General features: G+C 42.6%; 1 protein-coding gene across 1 annotated transcript; it reads right to left on the bottom strand.

Moving 5' to 3' along the window:
* Window positions 1-3,551: 3,551 nt before the first annotated feature.
* NPS (neuropeptide S) lies at window positions 3,552-8,894 on the bottom strand. The gene is made up of 3 exons (XM_090144631.1): window positions 8,047-8,894; window positions 6,370-6,451; window positions 3,552-4,636 (listed from the first exon to the last, which is right to left on the bottom strand). Exons 1-3 carry the CDS (start codon window positions 8,178-8,180, stop codon window positions 4,424-4,426), a joined length of 429 nt encoding a protein of 142 aa, XP_090000757.1. The 5' UTR covers window positions 8,181-8,894; the 3' UTR covers window positions 3,552-4,423.
* Between the last annotated feature and the right edge of the window lie 7,515 nt (window positions 8,895-16,409).

The following is a 16,409-nucleotide window of genomic DNA, read 5'->3' as shown; positions in this document are numbered from 1 at the left end:
TTTACTTTGTGATATTACTTGAAAACAAATGAAACTCCAAAACACACACACACAACCATCACCCACTTGCTAAAAGGAAAAGGAGAGGATGGAAATCACTGCAATAGCAGCGTTCACTCCTTTATTTACACCTCTGTGTTTATAAATAAATTTGCACACATGTTCTTCTATACTTTGGCTCCACACGAGTGCCACGCTGCTAATTAAGGTGTGCTGGGTGCTAATGAAGATAAGGAGCCAGGCACAGTGCCCAGCGTTTGGCCGTGGTTTTGAAATGCTGGCAATGCCGTGGTCCCCAGATTGAGATACGGTGGGCTAAGGCAGGCAGGAAGCACGAGCCACCAAAATCAACGAGAAGAAAACTCTATTAGAGCACACAGCTCCTGTGAGGTGCTCCAGGGTTGCCATAGAGACTCACCGGGTGAACGCAAATACTCTTACCGTTAATACGCCGAACGTCTGATCCAAAGCCCGCTGAAGACTCTCAGTAGCTTTCTGTTGACTTCAAGGAGTTGAGGATGATGTCTCGAGAGCAGCACTCGATAGCTCATTTCTTATCTTATCGAGCCCTTTTATGTCCTCTGGAAGGTTCATGCTGAAGACGTTCAGAAGCTAGGTCTCAGTCGATCAAGCTTTTAAGATATGTTTAATTTTAAGCTTAATCAACTCAATGACTTCAAATCCAGTAGGGCATTAGGGGAAAAAAAAAAAAAAAAAAAAAAAAAGTCTTCCAATCACCACCCCTGACTCTGAGCATCTTATGAAGCCAAACAGCAAAGTGAATAGCCTGATGCATAGCTCTGCCATTTCTTCAGTCAACAAGCTTTGGTTTGACTTGGATCACCAACCAGCAGGTCAGGACAGAACAAAGAGCCCCTCGTCCTGTTAAAAACGTACTGTTTTACTCCTAAATATAAATTTAAATATAGTGAGATCATCTGTCAAACTAATGAAAAAGCCCATCTTTGACATTTTTTTTTCATCTTTTTCCAAACTCCTTAAGCACTTAAGCAGACAGCTCATCAATGACATATTGCATAAACGCTTTGCTGTTAGAAGTATTTTTTCATGACAAATCTTTAAAGTGTCAGAATATCTGATAAGTTAAGTTTTTATTTTCTTTATATGACAAATTTTTAATAGTTGTCTTACAGTCTTTCTGCGCTGTGATTTTTATCTGCATTTTATTACAGTAATAACAACATCTAATATACTCTCTCATATCCGTCTTGTTCTCTGTTAAGGTCAAAACTATATCCAGGCCTAAAGCATCAAGACAGTTCTTCTTTCCAGTATTTTAAGGCAGTAAATTATCATCTACAGGCAAATAATAGCAAATTAGGAAATCTAAATGGGATATATGTACTTTAATGTACGCTTGGTAATCAGAAAGCCAAGTATTGGTATGTCATTACAACATCTAATTTTCAATCTCACAAGGAAATTAGATGCTATTACATCAGGTAATCTAAATGCCTTTCTTGCCAATAATCTGTGAAGAAGAATAAATGTTAATTTCTCCTTTGGTCTTCAGATAGATTTTACACCTTCAGATTTTATTGGATCTACTCCGTTCATTTTCACCCAGTGGAGAACATTGGCCACCTTGTTCAGAGGCACAGATCACTGGTAGGAGGCAGAGCAGTGGCCAACGTGCACGGCTGTCTGTCTGTCTGTCTGTCTGACCCATGGCTATCCCTGCTGCTCCACACAAGAGCGTTGTGAAATCAGCTTAGTTCATTAGCAAGACCCAGGCTGGGTACAGAGCAGCCCTGTGCCAGCCCTCGAGGTGCCCATGCCTCTCTTCTCCCCACTTCCAGGATGCACACTGAAAATACGAACATTGCGCAGAGCAGCTTTGCAATTAGAGCACAATGGGCACAACCAGGATGCTGCAAAGAACTCAGATGTTATTAAACCAGGTGATCTAATTGTTCAAGCCTCCCATTAGCGGACACTCATGTCCAAACCCTCCAAACATTAGAACAAAGCAGGGCAAAACTCCCTCTGACTAGTTAGCAGTGCTATGTTTCAGCTGGAGAACTGGAAGAGAAATGAAGCGGCTCACCTGAGGTCCCAGCTATCAATGCCTGTGATGGAGTGAAGCATTCCAGCTCCTCAGCCTGGTACTCAGTCCTAAACATAGCATCATTCTGCCTGCCCTCTGGTCTGCTCTGTGCTTTCTCTTAGTTTAGCAAAGAAAAAAAGTTAAAAAAAATGTCAACAAAATGCCTTTTCAGAGTAATGACAGAGATCACTGAGGTCTCTTTTGTTTCTTACAACATAAAACCACCTTTAAAGTTCAGACGGGAGTTTAGCATTTCGTGCTGAAGGCAGCACCAGTGCTGGGTGAGGTGAGAGTAAACCACTGAGAGTAGAACTGCTGCTACAGGACAGCAGGAGAATCCACATTTTTGAGCATCCTCTGCTCAAAGGCAATCACCAAATGCTACAGAGGTTGGTTGCAGACCTGCATACAAAGTGAAAAGTGTGTTGATTTTCAGAGCTGCATGTATGGCTGTGGAGGATCACAGACAACCAAGTTCATCACACATTTCCAGGCAGGAACATGCTTCGTTCTGTAGAAACAAAGTTTACTATAATGGATGTGAAAGCCCAACAGAAAGCTAAATCTGGAATTTTTTATTATTATTTTCTTTACCCCAGAAAAAGAAGCCAGGTGGTGTTGGGAGCTGCAGGGCCAGAGCCCCTGGTGTCTGCACTGCAGCAGGACCGTGCTGCTGAATGCAGGCATGCACAGATATAGAGCATGCTCCTAACATCTGCACAAGGGAATAATTCCACCTCAGTAAGTTCTTTTCCTTAATTAAAAGGCCCTGAAGTAATGCTGGGCGGGGAAGCACCTCTCCTCTTGGCACCTATTTGTCATAGGCTAGGATACCCACCTCGCCTTCATGTTCACGCTGCCAAAGGTATTGCCACACTGCTTCCCAGGCTGTGAGAGCTTGGAGTCAGGAGTTCACACCAGCAGGGCATTTGCAGCCTCTGAAATCACAGCAGCCAGCATGGGAGAGGGCAAAAGGAGTCAAAGTGCTTAAGCAGGTTGTAAACGTGTGATGCTCCACTATTTCACTACAGATATGGACAGAAAGGAGTGGTTTTAAACTAGGAGAGGGGAGATTTAGGTCAGATTGAGGAGGAATTCCTTTACTCAAAGGGCAATGAGGCGCTGGCACTGCTGCCCAGAGCCGTGGGTGCCATCCCTGGATGTGTCCATGGCCATGGATGGATGGGCCCTGGGGGGCACCCAGCCCTGGGGGGCACCCTGAGCTCTGGGGGGCACCCAGCCCACAGCAGGGTGTGGGGCTCAGTGAATTTGAAGATCCCTTCCAACCCAGACATTCTGTGATTCTCTGATTATACGATTGAGCAACACTTGCCCTGCTCCATGCTCAGGTCTCTTTGCTCCAAAGGCTCATGGTGCAAAAATGCAGGAGAGGAGCTGCTGGCAGCGGCTGATGTGCCACCCAGCCTTATTGTGGTGGAACAGCAAGCTGATATTTAATAAGGAAATATTAGAAAGGGTCCACATACTTATTTATTATTATTTTAAATTTCAGTTCAAAATGCACTGCACAGATAATTTTCAACATTTTCAAAGCAAGGTTACAGCCTGGAACATTGCATTTGCAGTAGACAGCCACAAGAGAAACCTCACACAGCAGATAACCATTCCTACACACAATGCTTACATATTTTCAGACCAAACGAATCTTATGAAATTCTTTAGAGAGAATGAAGAAGAGCATTGCTAGTTATTGTGCCACACCTGCAGCTATGGGCAGAAACACAATTCATCAGGAGTGTGATCCCTCTATAAGTCAGATGGTTGAGGCAGTGGGAGCTGCTGGTACCCTGCCTCAGCATGACTTCCCAGGACTCCTTTGGAAATGAGATCACACATCCAAAGACATTATTTCCCAATACAGTTACGTTAAGTAACAACATTACAAAGAAAGCAGAAGCTGCAAACAGGACCAGACTCTGTTTCAGCCCTTCACACCTTTCAGAAATGAGAAATTAAACACCCTGTAGATCTGTGCCAACGCTGCCACAGCAGCTGGCAGCAACGAGAGGGGTTGGGACAGGCCGGCTGCCTTTGTGCTAATCAGGAGCCAGCTGATTGAATCTGCAGCTTCACAAAGAAGGGGAATTAACCAAATGAAAACATTCATTTCCATACAAAACTTTATGATACTGTAACTCCAAAAACAAAGCCCGTTCTGAGCGCTTCCATCTGCTCCACTTGGCTTGTGCTCTTTGAAATAAACATCTGTTTACAAGATGAAGACACGGGTACATTTGTCTCTGACGGTTTTATCAGAGAAAAGCATTAAGGTGATTTTAAGCACAAAGTTAGGCATGGGATGCTAAAACCGGGAGTACGGTTTGGAACATTTGTTTATGACTTTGCTCTTCGAAAGGAAGTTTTTTTAATTCCTGATCCCACACCATTGCGAAAGGACCGTTTGTTGAAAGGCATCTCCAGGAAGGGAGGCTTTAGGAGAGCCAGCTCTTCGCTCCTGCCCACCTTGGCTAAGCAGCTATTCAGCAGCACCAGGCAGTAATCAGATTTTCCATACAGCTGGCAATTCAAATAAAAAGGATTGCTGCTCTGAAGAGGGAAAAAAAGAGAGAGATAAGGGAAGGTAAAATTATGGATTTGTGCGGTTGACAGGGTTTGTTCGGTATGAAAAGCAAAGCAGGAACACAAAAACAATTTATGCTTAGAATGACAAGTATGAACTGCTATTTGCTAAGGATGTGTTGTACTCAAAATCAGATTTTTTTTCATAGCTTTACAGAACACGTAACTGATGCATCTCAGGTTTAAAATACTGATAGTGCTCAAATGATGCTTACGAAATGAATTGTTTCCTGTGATGCCGACCTGCTGTGACATGCAGCGTGGTTTCCCTAGAGTATCATGCATACTTATTGGCATAAAATGAGATTTTTTTTTCAGTTAGCAACGTAACAGCATCTTGTTACCACTCGTGTGAAGTCATTCAGCTTCAACCACAGAGAAGAGAAAATGAAAATAGCTGTAAAGCAGAAGTCTGAGGGAGGAAGCTTTCTAGCAGTTACAACCAGTTATGGTGGTGGTTACATTTAATAATGACAACATGGTAATAGGAAGTGTAAAAAAGCCTGGATTAAGATCCACGTAGGTTTAAGTACAAGTTCCTTTTGCTGCGCTTCACATCATAAAATCCAAACAACACAAAAACTTTAACAAACTCAAACCAGATTCAAATTAACATTGAAATTAAACGGAAATATTTCTTGGCAATGTCTCTAGAGGTTGTGAGCATCTTTCATCGTGCCACGATTCACACAGTCGTTGATAAGCTGCTGAAAATCTCTGTGCTCTGTGCCATCGCTTTAAACCTCTCAGTACTGCGTTCTTGTTTGGGAGATGGTTGCATGATCAGAAATGAGAGGTGATTCAGCATTTACACAAGTGAAACATACAGAGGAAGCAGGAGGTGGATAGATAAAGTCTAACAGTAAAATAATCCACTGTAAGAGTAGCAGTGTTCTACCAGAGACAGATCTCCTTAATGAAAAGGCAGTGATGCACAGCACAGTGCAGGGAACCCAGCAATCGGAGCTGTGACTCCAAGAGCTATTTCACAGCACTGAAAAAAACAAGTCTTTGTCCAAAGCAGGAATACTGGATGTCACTTGAAATAAAATTCCACATTGGAAAGCTTGAGTGAAATGGTATACATCTAGCTTGACCAACAACCTGTCATACTGCCTTGGTTGAGAACAAAAGGATTATTAGCATTGTTCCCTTTAAATAGCATACTCTGATTTCACCATTTAAGAAAGTTAAACAGTCCATAATACCAAAGTGGTGTTACTGATAATAGAATAATTTTCCCAGCTTGGTGTTTCTCCTTTACCTGCACAGATTAATAGCAGTGACTAACAAACTTACTGGTTTATAATTTACCTTCCAACAAATGAAATAAACACACATCTGTTATTCTACCTACTGGACGTCAACGAGGAACTGAAATGAAATGGGGGGAGACTAATGATTCCCTCTCATCTGTATGATATTTCAACACTGGCAAAAGTTCTTCACACTCAACATCCAATATGCAGCAGATTTCTTACACGACAATCTTATAGGATTGCAGATTTTATGTGTAGCTAAAGCACAAACAAGCTCCGTTCCAGATAATATTATCCGGGTATTATTAGATAATATTTATTCAGTAGCCTCAATAGAAGTTCCTTTTATTTAATGAAAAAATCAAACCAACCAACAACAACAACAGCTATACAAAATAAATGAAACATCTGATCTTCCAGTAGCCAGGGAGCATGACTTACCATGGAAGGGCCAACTGGGTAACCCGAGCACACGAACATCGCTGAGATCCAAAGGATGTAAAGAAGGTTTAACCTGCATAGACTTCAAAGACAAATTACGACCAGTTAAAATGTGGAACAAAAATCAAGCAAAGCTCTATGCGTGTGTTTAAACACAAAAACAGCATATCTTCTCCAAATAGCAATTAAATTGCTGCATCTTTACCTGATCATTTTTTGCTCAGGAGTGTGTATGTATGTACATGCAGTTACACCACCAAGTTCCTCACATATCCTTTCAGTTCTTTCTTAGATGACCATTTTATACCAGAGTTCAGGAGTGAAAATGTCATCAAAGCTGATTTTATTGTGACTAATTGGTTCTTGTTTGGCCTTTTCTTCTTGTTAAATGGGAAAATGGCAAGAACGCACATTCAGCTGCCATTATGAAAGTACCAATTGATTTCGTTTAAAGTGTTCCATGGAAATGTCTTTCAAGTGGGTTTACTGTTAAGTCTGTATCATCATAGCAAATGTGGTCAAAGGTCTAAAGATTTCAAAAATACACTTCAAGAATTTTTACCTCCTCCAATACATCGTATTTAGATCTTTAAAGCCTGTCTGCCAGGGAAAATACGTAGAAGTGTATTTTAAGTAGAAATATTCTTCAAAGGAACTTGTTATAACCAAAGAAGATACAATGCCTAGCAAGAAATGTTACAAAATATGTAGCTTTCTTTTCCTTTTTCTACATGCTTAGCTTTAAATTTTTCATTTTAGCAGATTTTAAATGTTATTCACACTACTGAAGTTCTTAGGACACTATTTTCTTCTGTTCAGACAGATGTCAAGTTTATGTCAAGTTTATCCAATAAAGTCTTCTGTAGTATGAATAAATTCCACTGATTTACATCAAAACATTATTTATTGTGTAAGAGCATTGTTTTTTACTGCTACAAAATTAAGGGTGGTGCAGCACCTGTTGGTTCAGTTCTACAGAGTGCTGTTAAAGCAGTACGGGCTCTGCAAGTTCCTTCAATGTTAAACCACACCACTGAGGCAACGCTGAAAAAAATTAAATTATTTTCTCTTCCCTTAGAATGAAAACACCAGAAACCTTTTTTTGACATTCATGCAGTGGTAGAGAGGCACAAGCCAGTGACTCAGCGGCCTCCAATGTTGCATTCCTTTTGGTGTATACACTGAAAAATCAATGTACGAGGGCTCCAGATGGGAACTCTGCAAGAGCCTCTGGGGAGACCAAAGCTTTTATAAATTATGGCAACTTTACCTCGAACACTCAGTTTCCTGATGTAGTTGCATTTAATTCTAGGAAGTACAGAGTAGTAAAGTCTACAGATAAAGCCGGAAGAAATACTGAAGAGCCTCTGACACTTATAGGAAAAATCATCATTTGATTGAAGGTTGTGTTGAAATTTATTTTCATTATCACTTACATAGCAGTACTGATCATACCAGTGCTTGATATAATCCCCTAATTCCTACTTTTTTAAAAGGTGTTCACCATTGCTCAAAAGTACTTCAATGTACTCCTAAAGACTCTTCCTGACCAACAGAACTACGGAGACATAAGATGAAATTAGCTTGATTTAAACACCACAGTAAGCAAACCATTTATCAAAACCACCCGGAGAACATTTGACTGTTTGCACATTCAGTATGTGTTCACTTACTCACCAAGAAAATCCTTTCATTTGAATTGAACATTCAGTGCAACTCGTACAGGACCTCCAATTCCAACCAGTAAGAGGATTAGCCCATGTTCCTGCTGCAAAGAAAAGCTTGGATTCTGTTAGAGCAAAGTGTAGCATCCACTTTCATTGTATCTGCATTGATCTAACTCAATTTTAATACAAAATCAGCCTTCTCACAACACTGTCACGACAAGGAGGAACAAGAATAGCTTGTGATTAATGTTTAGGATTTGCAGGTTCAGTGTGAAGCTGTACCTCAGGTATCGCTGGGTAATCTTTGGTGCATTATTGAGTTTGTACCCTCTATGCCCACCCTTATCACATATCCATAAAACAGTGGGTTTGGTCACATTTCTACCTGACAAGCTTTGGACATGAGGTCCATAGGCTCCTTCAGTAGGGGGAGGTACCAAAAGGACAACCAAGTGGGGCAATCCAGCAGCTCCCAAGGAGGCTGCATTGTGGTTCCTGGGGCACAGCTACAGGTTACTGAGATTTCAGACAGTGGAGGAAGACTGTTCTTGTGTGAACTGCTGAAGGAAGGAGAAAAAAAAAAAAACAACAAAAAACAGCAATCAAATATGCTCATTAAGGGTGTTTCACATACAGGGTGGGAAAGATGCTCACAGGGCAGCAGATCTCCTTCGCAAAACAAATCAATCACATCTGAGCTGAGAAGGAGGAAGAAATCTATGGTTAACCTGAGGATTTGTAAGCATTTCTTTATTCATGCCCATATGAGAAATGCTCACAAAAAGAAACTCTTTTAGCCAAATTCCTTACAGTGTTTTCTGCTTCCAGTTCTACCTAAAAGCCAGGGAAGTTCACCGGACACCGACTCCTGTCCTTAGGATCTGACTCTCTCATAGGGAAAAGGGAAGTAAAGTTTGGGTTTTTCACTAAAAAAGTCTCACACTTGCACCTAACTTTGAGTTTATTTTTTTCCTCAGGTATTCTGGGTGCAACGAAATGCACCACAGCTGTGATTTGCATGCATAAAGCATACTTGGAAATTTAGATACATTCAAGATAGTCCCACTTCAGGTTTCAGTGAATGAGGTTTAACAGAACAAGTGGCAATTGACATTTCCATCTTCCACTTTGTCTGCAAAGCACCCAGCCTGAAGCCTTGTCCCTAGGTAAGGTTCACCGATAGATATCATAGGTCGTATGAATCATTAAGAAACAATACATTTTCAGCATCCTTAAAATTTGCATTTGGTGAGTGTAAATTAGCAGCAATAGCTTCTACTTCCTGCAAGGCCAACAACAATCATCTGTTGATCTATTAACGGGATAGTGCATTGCATCTGGTTGTTCTCCTTCTGCTTCTCTCCGAAAAACAGATGAAACACAATGCAAAGCTTTCAGGTAAAGCCATCGAGCTTATACAATTAATGAGATTAATAGGCCTATAAGAAACTGATATTTCTCTCCTCCATCACAATAATAAATCTGAAGCGTTTAAGCTGGCACTTCACGCCTCTGCTAAGGGATCAAAATAATAAAAGTGAAAGCATACACGGCCCATTAATATAACCCCAAACACTGTAGGACTAGATTAGGTTAGTAGTCTGAACCAGGGCAAGGTGCCAAATCTTCTCATTCCCCTCTAGGATGGCCACAGAGAAACCATAGTATGGCCTTGTTTGAGGAATGCAGCTGGGAAATTGTGCTCCAAGCTCAAAGCTTCCTTGGCTTTCAAGAGCATCAAAAAGTTGAAGAGCCAGGGTGCTTTGCTTTGAGATCATAGCAAAGTGCAAAATGGAAATTAATGGTACTCACGGACTACAGATGTTTCTGAATCTGTGATAACGGAAAAACACAGCAAGGCACAGAGATGGAGGAAAAACAGAGTGCAGAAGGCGGGTTTTGTTCCTTCGTTGGTTATTGCTGGGCTCACACCATTGCTGTGCCCCTTGTGGGGATGCAGCTGAAGCCATTGCCTGCATCTTGGAGCAGACTTTGTCTACAGAGGCACAGAAGGTTGCCACAGCCCAGGATAATCTGGGCAGCTGCCTGCTGTGTTTCTAACTCCTTTAAATCTGGTTGTGCACGTCCCATGCTGATGCTTTGTGGGGTGAGGCCTGTGAGGCAAGTCCCCATCTCTGCTGGAGCAAACTGCAGAGGGAGAGGCTCCACGTTGAGCCATTGCACTGCAACCCCTGCTTAAAAGATTCACGGCTCCTCTTTAAGACATGATTGTCCATGCAATTGCACTGTGACTAAGCCCATGTTAGCAGCAGGTAAGCAGTGCACCTTCTGACACGCATGTTTGATCTATGAGGAGAAAAATCAAAAAGGCTTCACAGTCTCCCACTCCTCAAGAGTGTTTTGATCTGCTGGCTTTGTGTGGCCAGATGCTCAGCAGCGAGGAGGTATGCAGAGGGCATGGGGTGGTGAACTACAAGAGGAGATCATAGAATCATAGAACGGCCTGGGTTGAAAAGGACCTCAAAGATCATCTATTTTCAACTCCCCCTTGCCATGGTTTGGGTTGCCGACCACCAGACCAGGCTGCCCAGAGCCACATCCAGCCTGGTGGAGGATTTACAGGCAAGCAGTGATGGGCACCTGAGGTCCAGGCGGCTGCACAACTTCAGAGAACTTCTTTGCCATCATAGCCACTGTCACAGCTAAAGGGATGGAGCTGCTGCCTGATCTCTTGTGCTAGAAGTAGAAATTAGCTTTAAAGTCACATTTTCAATCCTACCTCAGACAGGAACTCTCGGCTGCGTCATCGTCACCATCCTCAGCATTTTAAAGTCTAAATCATCATCTATATTTATATTCCTTTTCCTGGTTGAAGTACACAGAGATGATGTGGGCAGAGACAGCATGAGTTTCCTTACCCGGCGCTGACGATCCCATTTCCCAGCACAGGGCAGATCTGACGATGACATCAAATTGTGCAGCGATGCGAAACCTGAGCCAAACGTCACCACCCATGGATGGCAGCACATGGCACCTCGCGGGTGATCCGCAAACGTCCCCATCCCATCTCCCGACACCACCACCTTCGTGCTTTTTATGGGAAATGACAAGAACAGCGCTTTTGGCAAAAACATCTTTAAGCACGGCAGAAAGTATTTTGGGTTTATAAATCATATTGCATCTTTTGTCAGCTCCCTTAGCGTGCCTTCAGAAAAAGGATCTGCATGAAGAGCAACGACATGAAAAACAAGCTCTCGTTATTCCGAGCGCGCCATCGCCAAATGTTAAAGTCATTTGATAATTTATCTGGAGAAAAAAAAAAAAGAGGAAAAAAGAAAAGAAAAAAGCACACCAGACTAAACTTGCTCAACCCATTAAGGAGAGACTCAGCAATTGGAAAGTGGCAGTAATTAACATTTCTGCTGTTCTTCTTTGTGCGTGCCAACGTAATTTATGCGTTCGGAAACTTCTCAAATAGATCCTGCAGGAAGTTGCAGCCTAAGAAAAGATGTCAGTGCTGAGCTAAAAAGACACCTGTCAAAGCTGAAGCCCCATTTCTGCTCGGATGCAACAAAGATCTTGATGATCTAAGAAAGTATGAATAGTTGTTGAAGTGGAAGCAAGAATGAAAAATGGGTCCAGAAAGACCAGAAAAAGGCAATGTTTTCTGGCAGCGGAGAGAAAAGGAAATTCTGATGTGATTTAAGAAGAAGGGATCAAACTTTAACGAGATCAAACTTTAAAGGAAACAAGAAAAGTGACTATAAATAGTATAAATAGTACTGAATAAAGAGAAATAGGTAGGCGGCTTTAAAGGCCATAATTTTTATATATCTTATTGCACTCTGTCCCAAAGTTCTCCAGTTGGTAAGGCTGAGAAAGACAAGAAAAACATGACAGATTTTTGTATTAATCTAAGACATCAAAAGTATGTTTTGACTCAAGCAAATTGGTCTAAAGAATTGCTCCATAAAATCACTTTTTCTGTTCTCTAAGTCCTTGAGATGTTATTCAAATAAGCAGTATGTCACTTAGGAATGGAAATGGGTGATGTACAGCAAAAGTTGGACAGAGTTAACCCAAACAATTGTGGCTGGGAAACAAAAAGCAGGGCACAAACCTGCAGGTCTACAGTTGCTGTCTTCCAGTGAGACAGCCAAAGGATGCCAGAATGCTCACCAGGACAGGAGGGGCTGAACGGCTCACACCTGGGCAGATTTTACTCTGGAGTGACCTTCGGGATGGAAGCGGGTCAGCTGGATGTGAAACATCTGTCAGAGGTCTCATTTCTTCTACAAACAGTCCTGGTCCTCCTTTCATTGGGAAGGTATGGAATTTACCTCCATTTTGGCACACAATTATGAGAAACTCAGGAGTGGCACTTTTCCTTCTGAACAGGCAATATTTGTGATGGAGAAATCTCAGCCGCTCCACAGATCAGCTCCTGGCATTTGTGAGAAGGGCAGCAGGCAAAACTGCAACAGAAGACCTGAAATATCATTAGGGAATAAGTGGCAACATCTGGAACAGCAGCAGGATGCGAGAAACACCTTTTCTTCAAAATTCAGAGCGTTTCCCATCTGTTCTTTATGCTCTTCTAGCTCATCACTATTCTCCTTCTAGTTGTCTGTGCCACTTAAATAAACACGTATATTGCAGCCTCTTTTGAGGAACTTTCCTTTTCTGAAAAAGCCTTTTGATACGGTCTTCTCCATAATGACCTACTAAACAGAATACAAAGCCCAGCTTTTCACTGACAGCATACTGGTGCTTTCAGATTTCTTGGTAAGAAAATAAAACCCAACTACCATGCTCTGCCTTGCTCAAGAAGGGGAAGGGCAGTGAGTGGCAGATGCTTGGGCCTCCCCAAATGCCGGGTGCCTCTGACTCCATGGATGAAGGGATGGAGCTTCACTGCTTGCTGTGTGCAGCAATACTTGGTGACAACCATTGCCTATAAAGGTTCTCAGGTAGGACAGAGTTGGTGCTGCTATCTTGCAGCTGGTGCCCACACTGACGTGCCTTTTGTCAGGGCATAAGCCACCAAAAAGCACGTGGTGCAAGGATTTTCCCTTGTGTTCTCTCCTTCTTATCAATGACTTCATCTGAAGATATCACAAGCCAAAAAGCAGAAGAAATTCCAGTTTTCTTGTTCAAAACTTGTTGCAGATGGCTGTCTCAGCCCATGATACAACTCTTTGAAAAGTTGCATCAGCCTCCTTTATTCAGCCTATCATCCCCTCTCCTTTTAAGATCAGGGTCTTCAAATTTGTTTGGCATGTGTTCCTCCCACCACGGCTGCTAACTTTAGAAGTAATCAACTGCTAATAGTTAATCAAGAGCAAACACAAAATCCAGTAATTGGAGAGGAGACACAACCTTGCTCTCCAGAAAATAGGAAGGGCCATAAATGACAAAGATCAGGATTATTACTCTCTGAGGACAAGACATATCTGGATATTCTCCAGATACTCCCTTCAGAAAAAGTGTGGGAGACACGCTGCATTAATATGACCATCAATTCAGCGTGATGCTGTGTTGACTCGCAGAAGCAACCAGGTAGTCCACAGAAAATCCCTATGACTTTTTTCCTTCCAAAGAGTCTGCCTGCTGACAGCCAGTTCTTTCATTTGAGTAGTTCTAGTTCATGCTTTTAAGCCCAATTCCCATCACACAAGTACGCTGAAAAAATTCTCTGATAGTTTTCAATATTGCACTTTCTGTAAAGACTGAGTGAGTCCTAACCATGAAGAGTGAAGATACGTGGGGTGTAACTTTCAAAGGGGTTTAAAGCCTCTTTTTAAGAGCAGAAAGCAAAGGGGAGCTTAAGGGCTCAACTACACGACAAGAAGGAGCGCACCTGAGCTAACACTTCATGGCGACTCCATGGGCATCACTCACCTGGTCCTGAGCACTGGACAATAACATGAGTGTGATAGGACAGCTGCCATCATAGGACAGATGCCATCTCAGCAGGGTTCATGGAAGAAGGGCAGCGTCAGGGGATGAGGTGATACTTCTATCAGCACAGGGATCCAGCACTGGGCTCCAGAGCTCAGCTTGGACCTGCCCTTCTCCATCACTTCAAGAGAACTGAGGTTCTCCACACTTGTACAACAAATTAAAAACAGGTGACAAAGAAAGAGAAGCTCACACAGTTCCCATAACGGCAGGAACAGCAGGACTTCAATACATGTAAAAGATCCCTTGAAACTCAAATAACCCTACCGTTCTCTGCATTGCCAAATTTCATAAGATCAGTATCATCTAAGCCAACAGGACAGGAGCTAAAAATGCCGTGATTCAGCTCTTTGCAAGGTTCTGATATAAGGGCAGAGGCTCTCAACACATGCTCTTTGAAAGTGCTGAAGCTCCTGGCCTTAGGGCACATCTATACTGCAGGCATACCAGCCTAGCTTGGATACTGATAACTGCACATCAAAGACACAACCAGGAGTGCAACCCAAAGATTTCCCTTATCTGGAATGATTCACAGTTCAGCACTACTGTGCCTACTTGGTGCACATCTCAAAATGTGAGTTTTTAACAAAATTACACACCGTGATCTTAAGCCACACCAAACTGCTTTACAATCCCTGCAGATCTCACAAGGCATAATCTGGCTATTTCTGTTCCAAAAGTCAGAGATGGGAAACACAGAGCCTGAGAGCTTTGAATTTCCCAGGGCTATTTTCTGACCCACAGCCTCTCCCACAGACCCACTGACAGGGGTTGAGATGGGTTTCGAAGAAGAGCACACACTGTTCATGCACACTTCATGCTCTCCAGCAACATCCTTTTGAGGTCAGTCCCATTCTGCAAGAATGAAGGCAGCACAAAAGGAAAATGTATTTACTAAGATTATTTCCCTGTATAAGGTGATCTTCTGATTCTTGTGTTTCTGACTTCAGCCATAGAGGAATCCTCATCTCTCGCACCACCAGCAATTCTCCTTGGACAGGGCCAGCATCACCCATCCTCACTGAGTTGGGGTACACATTGCACAGTGTTCCCAGAAGCTATCACCCATTTGCTGTGATGCGACAGCCTGCAACCACACTGTGCATTGTTCCAACCCAAGCAGCCATACTGGAGGATATCAGGCCCACAAGTAAATTTAGCTTCAAGGGGAAATTTCCCAAACCGACCCAAACCATTCTGTATTTTTGCCCTGCACAGAGCCTGGCCAGGAGCACTGGCTGGTGGCAAACTCCCCAGCACAAGGCCAGGCAAAGCCCACAACCCGCTGCAGATGGAGATGTTAAGTTGCCTGGGAAACGACTCCATGGGATCACTAAAATGCATTTTATATATTTGCTTTCAGATATGAGATTATGACCTTGTCTATGGGGACAAAAATCCTGACACTGGATGAACTTAGATTGGAACCTGCAAAAATCAGTTAACTCTTTTGTGGTATTAGCCGAAATTTCACAGCATCAAAATGCACCCAATATGAAATGCTTCATTGTGCAACATGAACCAAATCTTCCCCAGAAGAGCCAAAGGGGGTTGTGGTTAAAGCATCTCACTTTCCACCAAAGGACAGAAGGTTTAAATCCACTAGTATAGCATGAACAGCTGAAAGACCTGGCCCAGGGAAACCTATCATGGAAGGAGATGGGGTTATTTAAAGACTGGGAATATTTATTTAGAATCTCATTTGCAAATTTGGATTTTTTCTTTAAAGGACTTCAAGAAAAATGGTATTTAATACTTACAGAAGTCAGCACTGGTAGCAGCCAGGTAGCTACAAACCCAGCACAGAGAAGTGGTTGGGCACTCCAGTATTCATGCCAGCACACACAAAATCCAACAAAATTTACGGTGAAGGAATTCCAGCTACTTTAAAAAAAAAGTTAGAGATGGCAAATGCTTGAGGAACAACAGTTTTAATAGCAGGCAGAGAGAAGTAAGGCATTTAGGTTGGCATTTTATCACGTCACAAGCCAACAAGCCAAACCAGGGCTATGGTGATGCAGTGGCAGAGCTGCTCAGGGAGTGTGGGGGGGTCAGCATCCCTGGAGGTGTTCCAGAGCCCTGGAGATGTGGCACTGAGGGACGTGGGCAGTGGGCACGGTGGGGGTGGGCTGGGGTTGAGGATCTGAGTCATTTTTTTCCAGCCTGTACGATTCTGTGACTATGCTGTATCTATCTGACCATTGTGGGGGCTTGGAGGAGAAAGAGCAAAGACTAGGAAAGACTATGGCTCACAACTTCATACTTCAGGCAGCAGTTTAAATAAAGAATCCAGTATAATTTCACTGCTTGCTTACCTTCAGTGGAAAAACAACACTGTGTTTTAATTTGTCCTGTGGGTGTAGTCAGCTCTTAAGTTAAAATCCAGGCTTAATATCTTCTGCTCATAATTTAGGTCACAGGCTGGGAAGCAACACAGGAAATACAGAGAAA

The sequence above is a fragment of the Phasianus colchicus genome, chromosome 8 (genome assembly GCF_987193195.1).
Source record: "Phasianus colchicus chromosome 8, bPhaCol1.hap1.1, whole genome shotgun sequence".
Lineage (NCBI taxonomy): Eukaryota > Metazoa > Chordata > Aves > Galliformes > Phasianidae > Phasianus > Phasianus colchicus.
This window is presented reverse-complemented; position numbering and strand designations above follow the sequence as displayed.